General features: G+C 34.7%; 3 protein-coding genes across 4 annotated transcripts; all 3 read left to right on the top strand.

Moving 5' to 3' along the window:
- Positions 1-176: 176 nt before the first annotated feature.
- On the top strand, positions 177-1616 carry ndua-8 (NADH dehydrogenase [ubiquinone] 1 alpha subcomplex subunit 8). Its single transcript, NM_065173.5, has 4 exons — positions 177-321; positions 368-543; positions 653-771; positions 1343-1616. Exons 1-4 carry the CDS (start codon positions 190-192, stop codon positions 1465-1467), a joined length of 552 nt encoding a protein of 183 aa, NP_497574.2. The 5' UTR covers positions 177-189; the 3' UTR covers positions 1468-1616.
- A 117-nt stretch (positions 1617-1733) lies between these two features.
- On the top strand, positions 1734-14182 carry ceh-44 (Homeobox protein cut-like ceh-44; the record flags this gene model as incomplete). The annotated part of the gene is made up of 11 exons (NM_065175.9): positions 1734-1784; positions 1828-1938; positions 4937-5063; positions 7513-7712; positions 8300-8560; positions 9607-9914; positions 10414-10577; positions 10790-10920; positions 10977-11522; positions 11584-12567; positions 12853-14182. 11 exons carry the CDS (start codon positions 1734-1736, stop codon positions 13789-13791), a joined length of 3822 nt encoding a protein of 1273 aa, NP_497576.1. The 3' UTR covers positions 13792-14182.
- Positions 1734-17535, top strand: cone-1 (Protein CASP; the record flags this gene model as incomplete). Of its 2 annotated transcripts, none has more annotated exons than NM_065174.9 (12): positions 1734-1784; positions 1828-1938; positions 4937-5063; positions 7513-7712; positions 8300-8560; positions 9607-9914; positions 10414-10577; positions 14867-14982; positions 15476-15759; positions 15955-16009; positions 16466-16546; positions 17224-17535. In NM_065174.9, the coding sequence occupies 12 exons, from the start codon at positions 1734-1736 to the stop codon at positions 17323-17325; spliced, it is 1860 nt and encodes a 619-aa protein (NP_497575.2). In that variant the 3' UTR covers positions 17326-17535. The 2 variants fall into 2 exon arrangements, with proteins under 2 accessions (NP_497575.2, NP_497577.2); NM_065176.7 differs by having other exon boundaries at positions 15949-16009; positions 17224-17534.
- Between the last annotated feature and the right edge of the window lie 3277 nt (positions 17536-20812).

Here is a 20812-nt window from a genome sequence, read left to right on the forward strand (position 1 = left end):
TTTTATTTTTTATTTTATCATTTAAAATCAAAATAAACTATTTTCAATCGATTTTTTTTTGTTTTTTTTTGTTTAAAAATCAAATTTCAAATTTTTCTCATCGAAAATAATAAATTTCATCACCGAATTCCCTCTCTGTAACAGTTTCCGCTTGGTTTCCAATTTTCCAATTTCAGGGTACATTTTCCGATGAGTATAACCAAGGATACGCATTTTCCAAGTGACGAGGAGCTCACTGTTCCTCAGGAAATCACTTTATCAACTCCATGGCTCAAATCCATCGCTCCCTATATGGCAAAACATTGCGAAAAGGAGGCAAATGTTGGTTTTTCTGCCAAATTTTCGATAAAATTGAGATTTTTTGCAGGAGTTCATGCTTCGACGAAAGGAAGCCGAGGATCCACGTGCCGTTTTGAAGGAGGGAGCCGCGCTGACCGCGTGTGGAGTCAATTTTCTTCAATCTTTGAAGCGTTCCTGCCTTCCACAGACTCAGAAGCTCGCCGAATGTGTTGATCAGAGCAGTGCCAAGCTTTACATGTCAAAGTGAGCTTTCCAAAAATGAAATTTCATCGAAAATAAACCGTTAAAAAATTTTAACGTGATTTTTTTCCGAAAAAAAAAGCGAAAAAGCAGTAGAATATTCAATTTTCAGGTGCCATGACGACCAGAAGGAGCTCGATGCCTGCGTGGAAGCTAATTTGAACTTGACGCGTCCAAAGCTTGGATACTTCAGCAAACTTCATGTCTATGACTCGGCCACCGCGGCTCCAGGTACAGAAATTATAGAATTTACGATAAAATTAATTTAAAAATGCGAAAAAATCAATATTTTAGCTGAATTCTTCCACTGTTTTTCTCTCAATTTTTGTATGAACTTTTCAGAAAAGTTCCCAGAAACTCCTGAAACTTGAAAAATTCTAACGTTTTTGCATATTTTCCTGAAAAAAAAACCACTTTTTTGTTAAATTTTTCGCTTTTTTGACTATTTTAAAGCTTTTTAAAACTAAAAAGTCACGAAATTCACCTTTTTTCAGTCAAAAAAGCCTTGTAAAACTGGTAAAATTTGTATTTTTCGGAATAATTTCAAATTTCGAGCCAAAATATCACTATTTAAACCTTAATTTCAGACATTTTTTAGCGACAAATTCAAATTTCTATCCAAAAAATATTGTATTTTAAGTTAAATTTTGATAGATTTTGCGGAAAAAATCCGAATTTCAAGTCAAAAAAATCAATTTTTTCAGTTTTAGGCATCATTCCCACCTGAATTTCACGAAAATCTCACTAAAAACTCATTTAAAATCCCATTTTTCGCGGCAAATTCAATTTTCCCCAATTTCAGAGGTGAAGCTCCGTGACTACAAGGCAGAAGCAGCTAAAGTGCTCAATGAGCTTCCAGCCGACTATCATCTTCGCAAAGACTACCGTAAATACAACGACTGGCGCTACAATATTACTGAAAGCTAGATTTCTCTGAAAAATTGGCCGTTTTTCTGCAAATACCCTTCGTTTTCCCGTAGAGTTCTCTCCAAATTCTCCTATTTTTTTCTTGTTTTTTCCCGTTTTTTTTTCCAAAAATTTAAATTTTTTCAGCGAATAAAATGTAGATTTTCTTTAATTTTTTTTTTTCACTTTTTCAACCTTTCTGGTTTTAATCCGTGTGCTATTTCTAACAAATTGTGTGATTTTTTGCTGTGATTAAATAATTCGATTAATTTCTTATTTCAGACCTTATGGAAATCGTCTCAAGAGCATGGGAATCTGTAGATTGGGACCGAATTCAAGTTTTTTGGAAAAAAAAATTATTTAAAAAATCTGAAATTTCAGACAAGAGTGGAGGCTGAAGTGACAGCACTTGGACAACGACAAGATGACAGTGAAATTCGTAAAACACGATTGGTTGAGGAGAGTAATGCATATAGAGGCAGAACTAATAAGGTAAAGAATTGGAGAAAAATTGGCCTGAAATCCGGTGAAAATCGAATCAAAATATGGGAAAATTGCCGAAAATCCAGCAAAAATAGAGAGAAATTATGGAAAAAATGGCTGAAAATCCGGCAAAAATGGAAAGAAATTATGGAAAAAAAATTGGCTAAAATCCAGAGAAAATCCGGATAAATTGGCTGAAAATTCGGCAAAAATGCTGAGAATTTATGGAAAAATTAGCTAAAAATCTCAGCGAAAATTACTCGAAATTTTAGGAAAAAAAATGATTGAAAATCCTGCAACATTGGGGAGAAAATATATAGAAATTTGCTAAAAAACAAGAAAAAAAATGAGGAGAACTTTTGGAACACTGGGCTGAAAATTCAGAGAAAACGAGTATAAATTCTTGAAAACTGAGCTAACAATCCTGCATAATTTGAATAAAAATTCAGCGAAATTAATGAAAAATGGACCAAGCTCTGTCGATATTTATAAGTGAGGATTTTTTCCACCGATTTTTAAATACAACTTTTCTTGAAAAAAATGCAAAAATGTGCTCGGAATACTCATTTTTCAGTAATTTTCAGTTATTTTGCTTTAGAAAATAATGGTGCAAATTTTCTTTAAAAAATCGATATCTCTGGAATTTGGATCTGTGTAATTTATAAATAAGTAGTTTTTTGGAATTACTAGAAAACTTTTGGAAATGCTACAAAAAATGTAGAATTAGTACATAAAAAATGTCAATTTTTTTGAACTTTGGTAAATTCCGGTGGTTCTCCAATATGAAGTGAAGATTATGTGCTCCTCAAATGATCGATATCTCGAAAATCGTGATCAATATCGATTGATTTTCCCGCCAAGTGTCATACCATCAATCGAACATTAGTCGAATCTCTCTCTCTCTCTCGCCATCTGTCATTCAAATCGTTTCTATCTCGTTCTCTTATGAGCTCTGTCCTTTTTTCGTAATTTTTATTTTTTGCTCTATAGTATGTAGGTTTTTGTACTACTTCCTAGTCTATTTTTTTCAACTTTTCCTGTAAAAAATATTGTTTATTACCAGCCGGTAGCATATGCACACACACACACACATACATATTTCTAGTAGTGTCTGTATTAGCTCATAAATCATCAGATTAGTTTACATTTTCAAATTAATCCTATAGATATATCACATTTATTTATAGCTCTGGAGGGCATTTTTCAAGTTTTTAGATTTTCTAGATTTCGAAATTTCATCTAGAAATGTGCAGAAACTAGAGGAAAACGCTTGTAGAATCTCAATTTCTTTAGATTTTAAAAACTCGAAAAATTCCAAATTCGCAGATCTCCCAGGCTGCCGTATTATGTGTTATCTCCAGAAATAAAGGCCTAAGCATATCCAGATTTTTTCTTCAATTTTCCCTGATCTACCCGTGTTCAGCAATTTGATGATTCGACATTTGGACAATTTACAAGTTTTTTAGCAAAAAACTTCAATGTTTTTGGTGAAGAAACACATTTTTTCTCACCGAATTCATGAAAACCTGTAGAGTTTGACCTCTCATTCTGGGAGTTGGAATCCGAACAATAAATAGAGTTTCTCAAAATTCTATACTTTGTCAGTTCGGATTGCCGCCGCCCACGCATGGATCGAATGCTCTGATCTAGAAATTCAACTCTACATAGTAATCTGCAGACGTGGTGTCAGGCTGTCCAATTGCGGTTTGATCTACAAAAAATGCGGGAATTTTGTTGCTCAAAAAAATGTGACGTCAACACACACTCTTAACCATGCGAAATCAGTCTCTTCTCCCGCATTTCTTGAAGATCAAACCAAAATGAGGCACTTTGACACCACGTGAATCTGCTCATTTCAGTACTTCTCCAATCGGTCCCTCCGTTTTCCCAACTCACTCACTCCCTTCTCTTCTTCTTCCTTTTGAGTGGAAAGCATCAAATCGATTTCTTCTTGGCCATCTTCCGGATGGGTCTCTCTATTCTCTCTCTCTCCCACGCACTCTCTCTCACTTATGTAGTCGTTGTGCTCTCTTCCCATAGACGGGTGGTGCAGATGCATGATCGAGACGAGCTCTCTCTATATATGTGGCCGATTGCTCGATTGCTGTTGTGCTGAAGAGAGACGAGATGAAGAGAGACGCAGCGTATAACGTGACAGACTCAGGCGGTCCCCAGATCGATTTGGAATTGCTTTCTCCCTCCGTTTTCTCTCTCTCACACTCCTTTCTTGGAACGACAACATGACAGCCCCCGCGCGATTCAACGCATCGATCTTTTCTCACACGGAGAGAGCCCATAATTTGATGCTCTTTGGGGAATTACTACAGCAGCTCCGAGATGTGAAAAATCGAAATCTGTCTGGAATCGAAGTACCTAAGGCTAAACTAAGCTTTTCGGACTAAAATCGGCCGAGATCTTCTAGAAATGCTCAAAATGCCCTGAAAAATCGGTGGTGAAACGATGAAATTCGATTGAAATGAGCAATTAATCGAGAAATCAGAGTTTTGAAGCCGGAATTTTTGGTGAAATACGGCTTTTCCGCGATTTGGGCAAAAAACAATTTTTGCCCAAATTTCGTGGAGACATGTGAAAATTCATGTAAAACCAGCTTAAACAGAGATTTTCTGTTGCCGGTTTTTCAAAAATTGTGAGACGAAACACAGATTCTACTGATGAGCTTACATTAGAAGCTTATCTGAGAAGCTTAAGCCCAAAATAAATGCAAGATTTTAGCATTGGCGGGCTCATAGGGGGAAAAATGGGTTCAAACCACTATTGCAGATTACTCACGGAAAAAAAAAACTGTGAAAACATATGAAAAATCAGCGGAAACTGCGATTTTTAGGCTAAAAATGTCAGAGGGGCGATTTCAAGTGAAATTTTACCGATTTTTCTCGTAAAAGTCTGTAGAAATTCTCCAATTACAATTTAAAAATCGTCTAAAATCGTCTAAAATCTTCCCAAAAACCAAAAAATTAAAATTCTACAATTTCCCAATTTTTTACAGGACAGTCGAAAGGTGGCGATCCCTCTGATCAAGGCATTTCAAAGCGAGTTTGACGGTCTTCTAGCACGGAGCACAGCTGCTGAAAATGCACTGATTGATATCTGTAAATCGATTGTCAGCCTGCCAGGTTTGTATTTTAATTTTCCGGAGATTTGTGTTCTAGCCGCCTTGAAAACTACAATTTTTTTGAAGCGAAAAAGTATATAGTCAGAGAATTTCAAATTTTGTGCTCATTGAGCAGTTTTGTACCATTTATAAAGGTTTTTTATCCCATCAATTGGGAAAAATCACTATTTTCCTAATAACTTTTTTTTTTGAAAAACTACACCGTTTTGAATAGTTATCGTGAAAAATTAGAAATCGATCACTTTATTTATGATAAAATTTCAAATTTAAATATATCTCAACATTTGTTGTATGTACCAATTAAATATGAAATAATCGGAAAATTTTGTTCGAAAGCTGTCAATAAGGGTACTATATGTTAAAAAGATGCAGAGATCATAAAGTTGTGAAAAAAAAATATACCAAAAATAGGTCAAAAATGGGAATTATTATAGTAAAAACTGAACATTTCAGTGTAGAATTTGTAAATTTCAAGTTTTTTTTTTAATTTCAAAACTTTTCGACTTTAACTTACGATATTTGTTCATTTTTGCCATATTTTTTTAGAGCAACTTTTGTAATTATTGTGGAAAGTTTGACTGAAAATGGCTCAAAATACCGAATTTCCTAGATTTTTCAAAAATTTCGACAAAACTGGATTAAATTCAGCTAAAATCTTGATATTGTCTCAATTTTTCCGGTATCATAGTTGACGGCAATCAATTTAATTATACAAATTAATCAATTTAATTGTTCTATTTTACACGAGATAGTGCATTTCAAGACAGAGATATTACTTTTCGGCTTTAAATATACCAAAATCAACAAAATAACGTAAAATAAACATCCCGAGTATATAGATATCGCGAAATAATGGAAAATATCAAGATTGCAGCTAAAATTAATAAATTTCTGTCGAAATCTTGAAGTCTCTTTATGGAATTTGGTGTTTTTCGGCCATTCCGGTACCCACTATTTTGGTGATTTTTCAGTATCTCCGTCGGTTTCTGTAGTTTTCGTGTCCATTTCCACTATAGTTTATATCCCCCCCACAGAAACTATCGCAGTTTTGGCTATCTCCGTCTTAAAAGATCCTAAATAGAGATCACATGAGCTTAACCTATGTCTTCTTTCCATTGATCCTCATAGATCCATTTGCAATTACAAATTGGTAAAATCATGGCCATCTGCATATATATGTGTGTGTGCCTGCTTGATCCGTGACCATCTGCTCACTCTTATTTCCCTCAATTGTAATCGTCCGTCGTTCCCTATTCTCCATCCTATTCTATACAAGGTCCTTGTTGTCGTCCGTCCGTCCCCGCATTCGGTGCTGCATCCTCCATCCTCCATCTCCTCTTCTTCTTCTTCTTCTTCTTCGCCTTCTTCTCATGGGGGTTGTTGGTGCCTCCCGCCCCGCGTCCCGCCAATACTGCTTACTGCTGCTGCTTCACTCTGAATGTCTGGCTCTCCGCGGCCGCGGCGACGTCGTGTGCAACTCGTCACAGCTCGAGCTCTTCGATTGCCTTTCGCGGTCGATCGATCTGTTTTTCCCTCTCTCGTCTTCTCCATCTTCTTCTTCTTCACAAAGTCATGTGCGCATCTTCTTTCGCCTCTCTCTCTGATACTAATACGGACGGGTGACGGCGGCTCTTTTTTGTGCTCAATTTTTCTTGATCTAGATATCTACAGTAACCTATTGATAAGATAACTGATTTCGTAATAGTTTCATCTGATTTTTGAGAACACCTGAAGAGACTCGAAATGAACCCACAGGTTTTAACAAAAAGTTTTTTAATGGCTTTCCCAAAATTTCGAGCAATTTCATGAACTTTTCTATATTACAGAGACCGGAAATTGGTTTTATTTCAAATACTACTACATTTTTCTTTTATAATAAGGTACGACCAGAGCGTACTGCCGTCACATTTTTGTACAAAAAATTCCCGCATTTTTCGTAGATCAAACTGTAATGGGACAGCAACAGACTACACGTGTAGAGACTTTTTTAATTTTTCGCTCAATAGCTCTACAAATTCACAGTTAACACTGATAATATAACGGATCTAATGATAGTTTGGTATTTAAAAATTAGAAAATTAGATGAAATTTTGTCTGAAACTGGTCTTACTAATTACCTAGAAATCTACAGTAACCAATAGTGTCGATGTTTTAATAGAATAGAAATAATTTATCTAAAAAATGTTCCCAATTTTCGATATTTTTTCCAAGAAAAATGAGAGGTTTACCGTCACGATTAGTGAAGTTTGATAAAATTTTATTCGAAAATGCTAGTTTTCTGATTTTCTCCAAAATAATTGAAATGTTCAAAATGATTAAACCGGTGGTTAGAATTAATAAATTTCGTGGTTTTTTTTTTCAACATTGAAATATCGAAATTCCAATTTTTTGGCGATTTTTTCTGCTAAAATTTTTATTTTAAAAATAATTGAAATTTTATCATTTTTCAGACCCGAAAAGTTTGCTGAAAGGTGCAGAAGCCTGGAAGAACGACGCTGAAAAAACACAAAAAGCAGTTGAAGAACGTGAAGAATTGAAGCGTCAACTGATTAAAGTGAATAACGAATTGGAAGATCTTCGTGGAAAGGATGTTAAAGTACGAAAATTGAAGGATAAGCTTGCGAAGTTGGAATCCGAACAAGACATTTTTGTGAGTTTTTGACTGAAAATTGCCTTAACTAGGAAAAAATAGGAGATTGTTCATTGAAAAAACCCTTTAAAAATGACGAAAATTTCAATTTTTTCGATTAAAAATGCACAAAAATTTATTTTTCTGACATTTCACATTTTTAACTGATTTTTTCCTAGAAAAAATGGTATTTTAAAAATTATTTCTTTACAAAAAATCAAATGTATTTATTTTGAGACAAAAAATTCATATTTTAAATTGTGATTTTACAATTTTTGGTATTTTTTCAGACAAAAATGTCTAGTTTTTGGTTAAAATTTCATTGAAAAATCGCAAAAAATAACTTAATTTCAGCATTTTTCGTTAAAAATTGTTCAGCTATATTTGAAGTTTTTACAATGAGAAATCATCAAATTCAACTAAATTTTGGTTTTTTTTTTTTCTGAATTTTAGAATTTTTTTGATTCAAAAAGCCTTCAATTTCCATAGAAAAAATCCGCGAATTCAGAAAAAATCAGAATTTAAAAAAAAATTTTAATTAAAAACTATTTAAAAATAACTTTTTAGCCATATTTAAAGGTTTTAATACAAGATTTTCAATTTTTCAGATCGAAAACGCCGTCAACGAAGTCGAAAAAAAGGCGGAACAAGAGCTTAACGATCGTCTGACAGAGTTAATCGCTGAAAAAGAGAAAATGAAAGAACAAAATGAGATTTTGGAGAAGAATATGGATAGTCTCGAGTCGAAGAATAAGGATATTCAAAGAAAACTCGAAATTGCCAAACAAACTGTCGAGCAGAAGGATGGGCTCGAGAATGAGCAACTTTCGATTGCAATGAAGGATTTGGCTGATGCTAAACACAAAATTGTATGCGGTTTACTGAGAGAATTTACATATTCCCGAAAAATGAGCTGAAAATCACGATTTTAGCACACTTTTTTTGCTGAAAAACTGAGATTTTACTCAAAAATCATTAAAATTAATGAACTTTTGAAAAATATTTTCTGCTTTAAATCAGTCGAAATTTGTATTTTTTTTAGAGAAAAAGTCGGAAATCTACCGTTTTTCAAAGATTTTTGGGCTGAAAAATCAGGGAAAAAATAATATAATTCTGTAACTTGTGAAAAAAATTTTGAATTGGAATTTCTGGTTTTTAAAACAAAATTATATTTTAAAAAAAGCGAATTTCTAACTTTTCCGGCTAATTTTATGCAGAAAGCTGGTTAAATTTTATTATTTTTTCTTAAAAAAAAGCGAAATTGCGAAATTTGAAAAAAAATCAGATATTTCCATTTTTAGAAATGTTTCCTATTTTTCGCAAAGTTCTGCAAATTTTATTGCAGAATTTTTCCCATTTTAGATTGATTTTTTGATTTTTTAAAAAGATTTTTGTATAAAAAGCACGAAGTTGCAATTTTTTGACCGTAAATTTGAAAAAAAAAATCGTAAACATAATTTATATCTCAAAATTTAGTGAAAAGACATTTTTATTTATTAATTTAATTAAAATTTTGCATTTTCAATTGAAAATTTCCGATATATTTTTTTAATTTTCCCAAAAAAAAGTTTAATTATCAGCGAAATTGATAATTACATTTTCCTAAAAAATGTCGAAATTTTTAAATTTTCCGATCGCCTAATTTTTATTTTTCAAAAAAAATACATTAACCTGTGGCTGACTTTAAGCGGAATTTAAGAAAAATTTAGTTATTTCAAATTTTTTGAAATATTTCCTTTTAAAAATTTAATTGCTAAATTCCGCCTATTTCAGCTTGATTTTTTTTTTTAATTTTTGAAACAATTTTTTGGAGACGATTTTGGAGAATTTTAAAAATCATATGATATAAAACAACCCATTTTCCCTGAAAATCATAATTTTTCCACTTTTCCCACTGAAAACCCCTCTTTTTCAGGTATTTCTCGAGGAACGTGTCTCCCAACTGGAAAATGAAGCCGAAAAAGTGAATGAAAGTAAAAAAGCGGGAAATATAGAAGATATTGCTGCACTTGGAAGTGTTCTTGTACAAAAGGATGACGTCATTCAACAGCTCACTAATGACATTAAACGACATGAAGCTTCACACGTCGAAGAGCTCGCAAAATGGAAATTGGCAGTTTCGGCGGTCGAAAAGAAGAATAAAACGTTGATTGGTGAGCTCAATGAGCTGAAGAATCAATTGGAGAGCCGGAATGATTATGAGGCTATTAAGAATGAATTGAGGTTCGTTTTTCGAGGAAAATCGGAATTTTGGAAGGGACCTTTCAAAAAAAATTTGAAAATTTTCTGGAAATAGCCAAAAATTTGATCTGAAATTCAAAAAATGGGGGTTTTTTTTTCAAAGTTTCGACAAAAAACTTCAATTTTTTTTCTTATAAGAAAAGTTATAAAAAAATTAGCTGAAAATTAATTGTATTTTTGAATATAAATTTTTTTTTAATTTTTTGAAATTTCGACATTTTTTTTTCCGAATAATTTTGCAAAATACAACCATTTTTAAAAAAACCTAATTTTTTTTAGAATTTCTGACAAAAAATGGATTTTTTGTCAAGTTTTAGAACAACTGTTTTGAAAAATTCAAACAAATTTGAAAAAAAAATGAAATGGTGCCAAAAATGCAAAAAAAAAATAAAATTCAGGTCTTTTTCCGGAAAAAACCCCTAAAAAAATACTGAATTTAACCGTTTTTCAGCCGAGAAATTTAATTTTTCAAACATTCCAGACTTCTTCGCGAAATCGAATTCGGAGATTCTGCCGAAGCGAACGCCGAATCAATTGAACGACTCGGTGAAACTGTGGAGACGCTGGATCGCCTGCTCGCCGAGAAAAATCGCCGTCTTCAGAATGAAAATGCTAGTCTTCGAGTTGCAAATGATGGATTTAAAGGTTCGTTTGATAGATATATATGCATGTATTCAATAGATCTGAAAAATTGCATTTTTGCACGCTTCGAAAGTCAGAAAAAAGTGGTCAAGTTTGCATGTTTGTAGTCGTCGGGGGCTAGCGCATTTCTTGTGATTTTCGTTTTTTTTCTGTTGTTCTGTACTTTTTTGGTCGTTTTTTGGCATCTTTTATATAATATGATTTCTATAATTAAGGCGACGAAGTTATGAAGGCAATCGTCTCAGGTAGCCATTCCCGAGTTGTGGAGACTGTTGGAAAACGAGTCGGGGCCGAGGAGGCGAACAGCTATCGGCAGAAGAATACGGATTCTGAACTTATTGAAAAAGTGAGTTATTAAAGAGAAATTGCTGGGATAACTTATGGTTTTGGTGTCAATTTCAGATCCAAGAGGCCAAGCGGAATAAGGCAGTTTGTGAGCTGAAATTCGAGGATCCAACGATCAATGTGCTCACCTATTTGAAGAATCAGAAAGCTAAGGAAGCTGGGAAACGGGATGCTCCTACTCCGATTTTGGCGGCTCCGGTCACTCCGAAGCACGTCACCAAGCTCGGAACTCATACGATCACAACGACGGCTCTTCCGCCACGGACACAGACCGCTGAGACGACACAATCTATCCTTCAGCGTCTTTCCAATGGCTCGAACAAGCATCTGCTGAACGAGGACTTGAAGCTTTCGACGGTGCTCAATTTGAAGCGATTCTCGGGAAATCCGGCGAAACCGTTAGAAGCGAAGACTTCGGAGGAGCAGAAAGCCGAACTGGAGACTATTGAGAAGATGCAGAAGCGGATTCAAGTGAATGTTCAAGCTTTGAATGGGCATCCTCTGAATACGACAGAAATTGCATCTCACTGCAAACGGCTAATGATTGCTTACAATATTGGTCAACGGCTTTTTGCCAAGCATGTGATGAATCAGGTTGTTAAGGTAAGGAAAACTCGAAGATATTAAAAAAAGAATTAAAAATATATTTTTTCCCAATTTACAGTCGCAAGGATCACTTTCGGAACTTCTCTCGAAACCTCGGCATTGGAATAAGCTGACGGATAAGGGTCGAGAAGCATTCCGTCGGATTTATGGATGGATTAGTGACGATGAGGCTATCAACTTGCTGTGCTCGCTGAGCCCACGACGAGTTTGGCCGGCGGATCAAAATATTGAGCATCCGAAAGCCGAGACACTTTTGGACACCTCGGATCCAATGGAGTTTAAGGAAGAGCCTGTGATCCGATATGATGTCACTCCGAAGGTGGAACCAGTTATTGAGAAGATTAAATCACCTGTAGAGAGCCCGTGTAGCTCACAAGCTGGAGCATCGTCACTTCGAGCTAGCCGATGGAGACATGACGATATTTCGAAGGAGAAGATTTTGAGCATTTTGCAGACGGAGCTTAAGAAAATTGAAGAGGAAACTACGGAGTCGAAGGTTGTTGTTCCAGTCAAACCGACGGCAACTGGAGGGAATCGTCGCTTTTCTTCCAATTCCACGTATGAATCCTCCTCGCTCACTGGAAAATCTAGGCCATCAACTGTCGAGCTCATTCTGAAGCAGAGAATCTCAACTGGGCTTCAACCTCTGACTCAGGCACAGTATGACGCCTACACCGTTCTCGACACGGATTTTCTTGTCAAGCAGATCAAAGAGTTTTTGACAATGAACTCGATTTCTCAGCGACAATTCGGAGAATATATTCTTGGTCTGAGCCAGGGGAGTGTTTCGGATTTGCTCGCAAGGCCGAAAACATGGGCTCAGTTGACTCAAAAAGGCCGCGAACCATTTATCCGAATGCAGTTGTTCATGGATGATGTCGAAGCGTCGGAGGAGAATGATGAAAAGCAACCGAAGATCACGATTTGCGATGAGGACAGTGATTTGGCGAAGACTTTGGCTACACTGCTCAACGCGGTGCACAGGGAGCCCAGTGAGCCGAAAACCAGTGTGAAGCTTGAACCACTTTCGGAAATTGATGTGGTGAGGATAATTGTCATTTTTTGGGGTTTCCGTCTTAAAAATACGGTGCCAGGTCTCGACACGATCGATTTTTCAAATTGGAAAGGTGTGTGTGCCTTTAAGGAGTACTTTAGTTTCCAACTCAGAACTGTAAATTTTGAACTAGAAACTACAGTACTTTTTAAAGGCACACACGTCTTTTTATTTGAAATATAGGTCATGGCGAGACCCGCCGGTACAGTACTTTTGCGGCAAAATCTTAAAAATATCGCCAGTAGAATCCATCCTAAATCCTTTTAGTTTCAGATAATGCAAGTTCCAAGTGCCAGTAAGCCCAGCAGCGTCGTAAAATCGATTGACGAATCCTCCGGAGAGGAGATTCTCGACACATTCGAAATTGTATATCAAGTGAAAGGAATTCTAGAAGAAAATGGGATTTCCCCTCGAGTCTTCGGCGACGAATATCTCCATTGTACCTCATCAATGTGTGCTGACTTGATGATTCGAACAAAATCATTTGAAAATTCAAAAGCGTCGGAAAAATTGATGTATACCAGGATGAAGACGTTCCTGTCGGATCCTATTGCAATTCCGCTGCTCGTCGAGAAAGAGGAGAGCAAGGAGACTGTCAAGGCGAAGATTGAAAGTGTTCCAGCACCACGTGAAGCTCCTCGTCCAGTGAAGCGGAAGCATTCTTCTGACACTGATGACTATGATCTTAACACAAAGAAGCCTATCCAGAGAACTGTTATCACTGATTATCAGAAAGATACTCTGCGATTCGTGTTTGTTAATGAGCAGCATCCTTCCAACGAACTTTGCGAGCAGATATCTCTAAAACTGGATATGTCACTGAGAACCGTCCAAAACTGGTTCCACAATCACCGAACTAGGAGCAAAGCGAGAGAGAAGGAGGGAAAAGTGTACTCTGATGCTCTACCCAATGGAACAGCAGTCAAAAGTCTCACCTGGAAGGATGATCTTCAGAAGATGCTCGACGAAGCGCCGGCAATCACTAGCCAATGGGCTCCGGACTATCAAAATCGGGCGGGATCCGTAAAAAGCTCGACTTCGGCGGATTCTCCGACAAATAACAATTATAGCTCGCCGATTTTCAGTTTTGACAAAGCTTCGACTACTTCCACTGTGAAGAAACCGTCGTCAACTGGAAAGTTGGATAATCTGGTGGCTCGGATGATCAGATTAGCCGAAGGACGAGAAGCGGCGGCGGCGAAAGCTTCCTAAACAGGCCTTGCCTACACGCCTGTAGGCATCGTTGTGCCTGAAACCCCCAAAAGTGGCTGGTTCCACGTATTCTAACCAAGTTGTTCAATTACTTATTCAATCAATTATATGTATTTTTTTTAGTTCTTTTCCCTTCATAAAATGTCTGCCTAGACTGCCTGCCTAGGCACGTAGGCAGGCAGGCAGCTACCTAAATTTCCCGATCTCCTTTTGCAGCTTTCACTTTTCCCCCCTCTTATAACCATTCCATTCTCTAATCATTGACCGGTAAATCCCGCTTGTTCTCCAGAAAAAAAATGATTCTCAAATTATTATTATTCAATTGATCTCTCTCTTCTTATTTGCAATGTTGTCATTTTTCAATAAATTTTTAAATTTACAGAAAAAAAAATTGAATTTTCGGGGGAAATTTCAGAAATTTGGCTGAAAAATCACAAAATGAACTACAAAGGGCGGATGAGAGCCAAGAAAGGGGCGGAGCCAAAAAAGGGGACATATAAGGATACGCCCCTTTTGTAGGTGTGGCTGATGACGAAGAGTTTAAGATTTCGTAGATCCGGAAACTCCAAAATTTTCTTGGCAAAAAATCTCTCGGAACTGAGTGAGCCAAGGAAGGGGCGGAGCCAAATAGCTTAAGCAGAAACGCCCCCTTTTTTTAGTGCCGCTGGCGATGACGATCTTGTGATCTCATAAATTCCCGTGTCGCTTTGTTTCTCCTCCGAAAAACAACTCGTAAACTGTGAGAGCCGAGAAAGGGGCGTGGCGTCGAAGCGGCAACCTCTGCCACTAAATGGGCGGGGCTTATCTGAGAACGCCCACGCTGTGGGCGTGGTTTCTCATGGTCTGGGTCTCAGCGATATTTTACTCTCAAAAATGACGAGCTTCGAATTGGTTATTCCGACAAACCCTCCTGGTAGAGCTACGAGAGCCAAGAAGAAGGGCGGGGCCTATACGAAAACGCCCACCTTGTTGGCGTCGCTGATTTTGAAGAATTTGCGATTTCGTAGATCCAGGGACTCCAAATTTTCCTCGAAAATTTTACTTTTTCGTCAAAAAAGGTTATCATAAATTTCAGGACGAAATGAGGAGCAAGAAGCCGAATTGACAGTGCTCAAAGAGAAATCCGAGAGAAATGATCGACTGATTGCTCAACTTGAAGCCGATTTGGCCAGTGCTGTGCAGGATATTGGGGTAACGTTTGAGAATGTTTAAAAAATATGGATTTTCAGGTCATCTCTTTGAGAAAAAACAGATTTTTCTATTTTTTTAACAAAAAAATCGTTAAAATTATTCGATTATTCGATTTTTATAATATTACGGGAACAGAAAATTCATAGAATACGTATTGCAAAACATTTTTGACGCACAAAATAATAACGAAAACTACAGTAATCCTTTAAATGACTACTGTAGCGCTTTGTGTCGATTTACGAGCTCGATTAAAAAAATTATTTAACGATCGAATAATAAAATTAAGCTAAAAATGAGATAATAATACGAAGAAACGAAGGAAAATAGAATATCAATGTTACTATTCGAGCCCGTAAACCGACGCAAGTGCTACAGTAGTCACTTAATGGATTACTGTAGTTTTCGCTACGAGATATTTTGCGCGTCAAATATATTGTCCAGTACGCATTCTCAGAATATTGTTTTCCCGTAATACTAACCAAATTGTTTCTAGATCCCCGAACGAATGGGTACCAACGAAATGCTGAAAGATGCTCCAGCACCTACAATCTCTGATGCTTCACTTGTTCCAATCCTTACATCACAACGAAATAGACTCCACGAAAGAGTGACGTCACTGGAAGAAGCCATTTCACTGGAAAAGACGAAACAACTTTCAGTGCAGAATGAGATTGAAAGAGTTCGAGAGGAGAATATTCGATTGTGTGAGCGGATTCGATTTCTGCAGTCTCCTGGTGGTCAGCAGCAGGCAAATGTTGAAGCCGGGCTGGGGAATGAGTAAGTTTTTTTTGTCCCATGTCGATTTGATCTACAAGATTTGCGGAAATTTAGACGTATTATGATGACGTCACAGTTTTCTACGCGAAAACTCCCCGCATTTTTTGTAGATCAAACCGTTATGGGACAGCTTGACACCACATGAATATATTCATAGTATTTTAAAAATTGGAAATAATGCCCTTCAAGTTTCAGAAACGGAAATCGAAACAAGAAGGTCTCACTTCATGACAAAACTACTCTAAATATGGTGAGTTTTCTGAAAAACGGTTTTTTTACCAAAAATGTTTTGTTTTTCACAAAAACCCGAACCGATATATCGAAAAATTCTTATTAACCTATGTTTGAAGCCGAAAATTTTCAAAAAAAAAAGGTAGTTTTCACTTTTTTTGTTGCATTTTTTTCTACTCCTATTTTTTAATAAGGAAAAAATTTCCATCTCGCTATATTTTTACATCAAAAAATCTGTCATTTTTGGATTTTCTGAAAAAAAAAAACCAAACAATTGTGAAAATTGTTCGAAATTTTTTTTTTGACATCCAATAGAGTTTCAAAGCATTTTTTTATAGAAAAATATTTGAAAAATTCAAAAATTTTAGTGCAAAATCGAAAAATTGTGAAGAACTCGGAAATTTTATAGAAATTACCAACTAAAGTTCAAATTTTAGGTAGAATCTGTAAATTCCCAAAAATTCTGCATTTTCAGGGTCGCGCGATTCTTGCGACTCCAAAAAGTCGTACTGTATTCTTCTCGTATCTCCTGATTCTTCATGCTCTCATCATGCTTGTAAGTCCCTTTTTTTATAATTTTTCCCAAATTTTCATATCAAAAAAATGACAAACTAAATTTTCAAAAAAGCAACCAAGAAATTCCAAAAATTTCAAAATTTTAGTGCGAAATTCAATTTTCAAATTTTAAAAGTTAAAAAATTTCAATTTTGGTTTTTTTTTTGTCGATTTCAGAGTGATTTTTTTCAAAATTATTAGACGTTATTCCCTAATTCTGAACGGCAAAATTTTTGTCGACAAATTCGGCAATTTGCCGTTTTGCCGGAAATTTTCAATTCCGGCAATTTGCCGATTTGCTGGAAATGTTCAATTGCGGCAAATTGCCGATTTGCCGGAAAGTTTCAATTCCGGCAATTTGCTGAATTGCCGGAAATTTTTAATCCCGGCAATTTGCCGATTTGCCGGAAATTTTCATTTCTGGCAATTTGCCGATTTGCCGGAAGTTTTCAGTTCCGGGAATTTTCCGATTTGCCGATTTGCCGGAAATTTCCAATTCCGGCGAATTGCCGATTTGCCGAAAATTTCAATTCCGAAAATTTGCCGATTTGCCGGAAATGTTCAATTCCGACAATTTTCCGATTTACCGGAAATTTTCAATTCTGGCAATTTGCCGGTTTGCCGGAAAAGTTTAATTCTGGCAATTTGCTGATTTGCCGGAAAAAATTCAATTTTCAGGTTCTCTACAAATTCGCATTTGATCAATCGGTTGTTCGAGATGCTGAAACCGAATGTGAATATAAATTCCATCAACATATGCTGGACAATCATAAGCAATAATTTTTTGGATTTGAATTTTTTTTATTTGTTTCTCCTTTCCCTTCTGAAAATCTCATTTCTCTCTGTAATAGTTTAACTGGGTATACATATAATAGTGTCGTTGCATGTCTTTGGGTTTAACCGGTATTTAATTTTTTATGTATAAAACAAAGGGTCTTGTATGGATTTTATTGTGAAAATAAAAAATCGAATGAAAATGAAAACCCGACATGTTTTTTAAACAATTTTTAAATGCGTTAGCAATGGTAAAGCTAGAAAAAGCCGCTGATTGGTTGGACACGCCTACCTTTTTAAATTGACCAATAGCGAAGCGAGGAACTTTTTTGCGCACTGGACTAACTTTGAAACTTCTGAAACTTTCTAGAACTTTCTGGATACTTTCTTATTTTTTTTAGAAAAGGGCTTCGATGTGCACAAAAGTGGTCATCACCATGGACGAACACAAAAACGAGAATAATGAGCTCCGTTTGGTGCAAAATGACATGGAGATTCTGGAAAAATGGTCATCGTCATGGAGCTCCGATGCGATCAAAATGCTTCCTTTTATCTGACGAATATTGATAAGAAGATGAAAAGTTTGAAAATCCATCTGTGTTTCACATTCAAAATGAAGTGTTATTTGTTAATGCTTAAAATGGTTTCAAATGACTGTTCTGACTTTATTTCGAAAATTTGAAAAAAAAATTAGAAAAATCAGGAATGCCGAAAGAAGGAAAATCTTGTATATCTGAAGACATTGTATGATTTCAAACTTTCCGTAAAAAATGAAAATTTCTGCTTTAATAAATCTCAAGAGAAGGGCGAAGCGAATTGAAAAAAATTCCTGCAAACCTTAAAATATTTAATGAAAATTTTCGGAATTTGCGTCTCTGGTAATTAAAATTTACAAATTTACCATTTCAGGTTCTCTACAAATTCGCTCATTTTTAAATACTTTTAATCGCTTTTCCCCAAAAAATTACTTATAATAATTTCGTTGCATGTGTTTGGGCTTAACCGGTATATGATTTTTATGTGTGTCTGGAATTGCTGTAAAAATGAAAACTCAATAATTGAAATGTGCATTTTTTGAACCCTTTCCCGCCGGTATATCCATTTTCTTGTTTGTATGCTCTTTCTCTCTTGAGGTGTCAATTGAGCTATGGCTATTCGTGTTCAAACAAGGATTTTTTGGAAGAAAAAAAAATACGAGATGAAGCTGAAGACTAAAAATATATATTGGAAATTGGAAATGAATAAAAAATTAGATGACTTATAGGTTATGCATAGAACTTGGAACTGCTCTTTTTTTTAGAACATTGCTCCTCGTTTTGGGAAATTTTTGTGAAAAAAAAACACTTATTTTTCCGTTTTAGCATCTTTTTAAAGTTTGAAATTTGAAATTCTAATTTTTAAAAATTTTCGATTTTTTTTTAAATCAAACAAATTTTTACTGAAAAATACACCAAAATGTAGTACTTTTATTGTGGCAAGGAAAATAAATTTGATGGCCGAATTTTTTCACGGCCATGTGCTAAAATTAGCCAATCTTTTTTGATAAATTCACAGTTTTCAATAATATTGGCGCGAATTTCAAATTTTTTGAAAAAATTAATTGGTTTAAAAAAATTTTGATTTGAAATTTGAAAAATAAATTTTCGAAAAAGTTTGTCGGGAAATTCAAATTTAAAATGTTTGCTATGAATATCAAATGTATATTTTCCAATTTAAAACATTCAATTTCAAATTTTAATTCTGGCGCGAACTAAAAATTTCAAAATTTTTCAGATACAAAATATCGGTGGCCGAATATTTTCTCATTCGCGGCCACGTACCAAAAAATGTGAAAAAAAAATCTCCAAATAAATTTGTATGTGAATCGCCAAAAAAAAATTTCGACGCAGATCTCTAAAAATATTGAAATTTTTCAAATAAATTTGGTGCGAACTTTAAGAATATTGATTTTTAAAAAACCTTTGAAAAAACATTTTGGCGCGAAATTCCAATTTAAAATTTTCAAAATTTCCAAAAAATTATACAATAATGTAGTCATAGTTTCCCAATTTCCATGAATCTTTTTTTTTCCCAAAAAAAAAAGAAAAAGTTACAAATAGTTAAACCCTTAACAAACTTTACAACTAGTCATCATCAACACTCATCAACATTCCTATGTTAACCTTTTCCCTGACTGAAGAAAAAAAAATTCTTTTCCCTTAAAATTTCAACAAACACATCTTTCTCTATGCTTTTTCCATACAATTCTCATATTTGCCGACACGCCTGTTGGCATCGCTTGCGCAGCTCGCGGAGCAGCTTCAGGAGCAAACAGTCTCACACATTGGGAAGAGGAAAAGCAGACGAAGAAGAAGAAAAGAAGTCGAGATTTTAACATTTTTGTGTGTGTGTGTTTTTATAAGTGTCTCTATCTATTTTCCCACCATTCTTGAACCATGTGTCAATTTTTTTTAACGCAACATTTTAAGCTCATTTTTCGAACTTTTACAAGAAATGTATCTTATTTGAAAAAAAAAACATTTAAGTAGATAGACAGACCCCTATGAAAATTCATATCATTTTGAACTAGAAAAAATGTTGCTCCCGGGAGCAAATTTTTTTTAAGACCATTTTTTTCGATAAATTTTTTTTTCGCACTCTATATGTTTTTTCCAAGTCTAATTAATTTTTACAATTATATTTTCACCTCAATTTTGTTTCTTTTTTTTGAAAAAAAAATCGGAATTTTTTGAAATGCGAAAAATTTTCAAAAATTTTTTTTTGAAATTTTTTTTTCTGTAACTTTGATATTACCTGAATTTGCCATTTTAACTATTTTTAAAAATTTTTCAGTGCTATAACAGTGCTTTAAATTTACAGAGACTTTCACTTTTCCGAAAGTTTTAGAAAAAAAAACAATTTTTGACTGAAGATTTTTTTGAGAACTTCTGAATTTTTTTAAATTTCAGATCGGCTTTTTCGTGATAATATTTTTTCTAATATATTTTTTCAAATTTCAAAAACATTTATTGCTACGAATTAAAGTTGATTATATCATAACTTTTAAAATTGTTTTCACCTTTCTGCATTTATTTTAGTTATAAGTTTTTTTCCGTTAAAGATGTTAAAAAATTGTCAACTAACAAAATATTTACTTAATATTTTTGAACAATTTGTTAGTTTGACACTTTTTAATATCACTTATGGTTCACAAAATATGCACGTTTTTAAAAAAAGTGCAAAGGCCTGACTTTATATGTTAAAACATGCATAACTTTTTAACTATAAGTGATATCAAAAAGTTGTCAACTAACAATGTGTTTGAAAATATTTTTTAAACATTTTAATAGTTGACAACTTTTTGATATCTCACACATGAACAAAGTTATAAGCAATTGAAAGTTAGTGCAAAAGCCTGAAATCTGAACACGATCAAATCTGTGAAAAAGAGAGGGACAGGTGTTATAAAACACTGAACAACTCAAAAACTATTTGAAAAGGAAAATTTAAATTA

Source organism: Caenorhabditis elegans, chromosome III (assembly GCF_000002985.6).
Source record: "Caenorhabditis elegans chromosome III".
Classification (NCBI taxonomy): Eukaryota; Metazoa; Nematoda; class Chromadorea; order Rhabditida; family Rhabditidae; genus Caenorhabditis; species Caenorhabditis elegans.

Bases quoted from the DNA above. Each gene is read 5' to 3' on its own strand.
- ndua-8 (NM_065173.5), top strand. From the start codon at position 190: ATGAGTATAACCAAGGATACGCATTTTCCAAGTGACGAGGAGCTCACT. The intron at 544-652 runs GTGAGCTTTCCA...TTCAATTTTCAG, and splicing joins GCCAAGCTTTACATGTCAAA to GTGCCATGACGACCAGAAGG. The intron at 772-1,342 runs GTACAGAAATTA...CCCCAATTTCAG, and splicing joins CTCGGCCACCGCGGCTCCAG to AGGTGAAGCTCCGTGACTAC.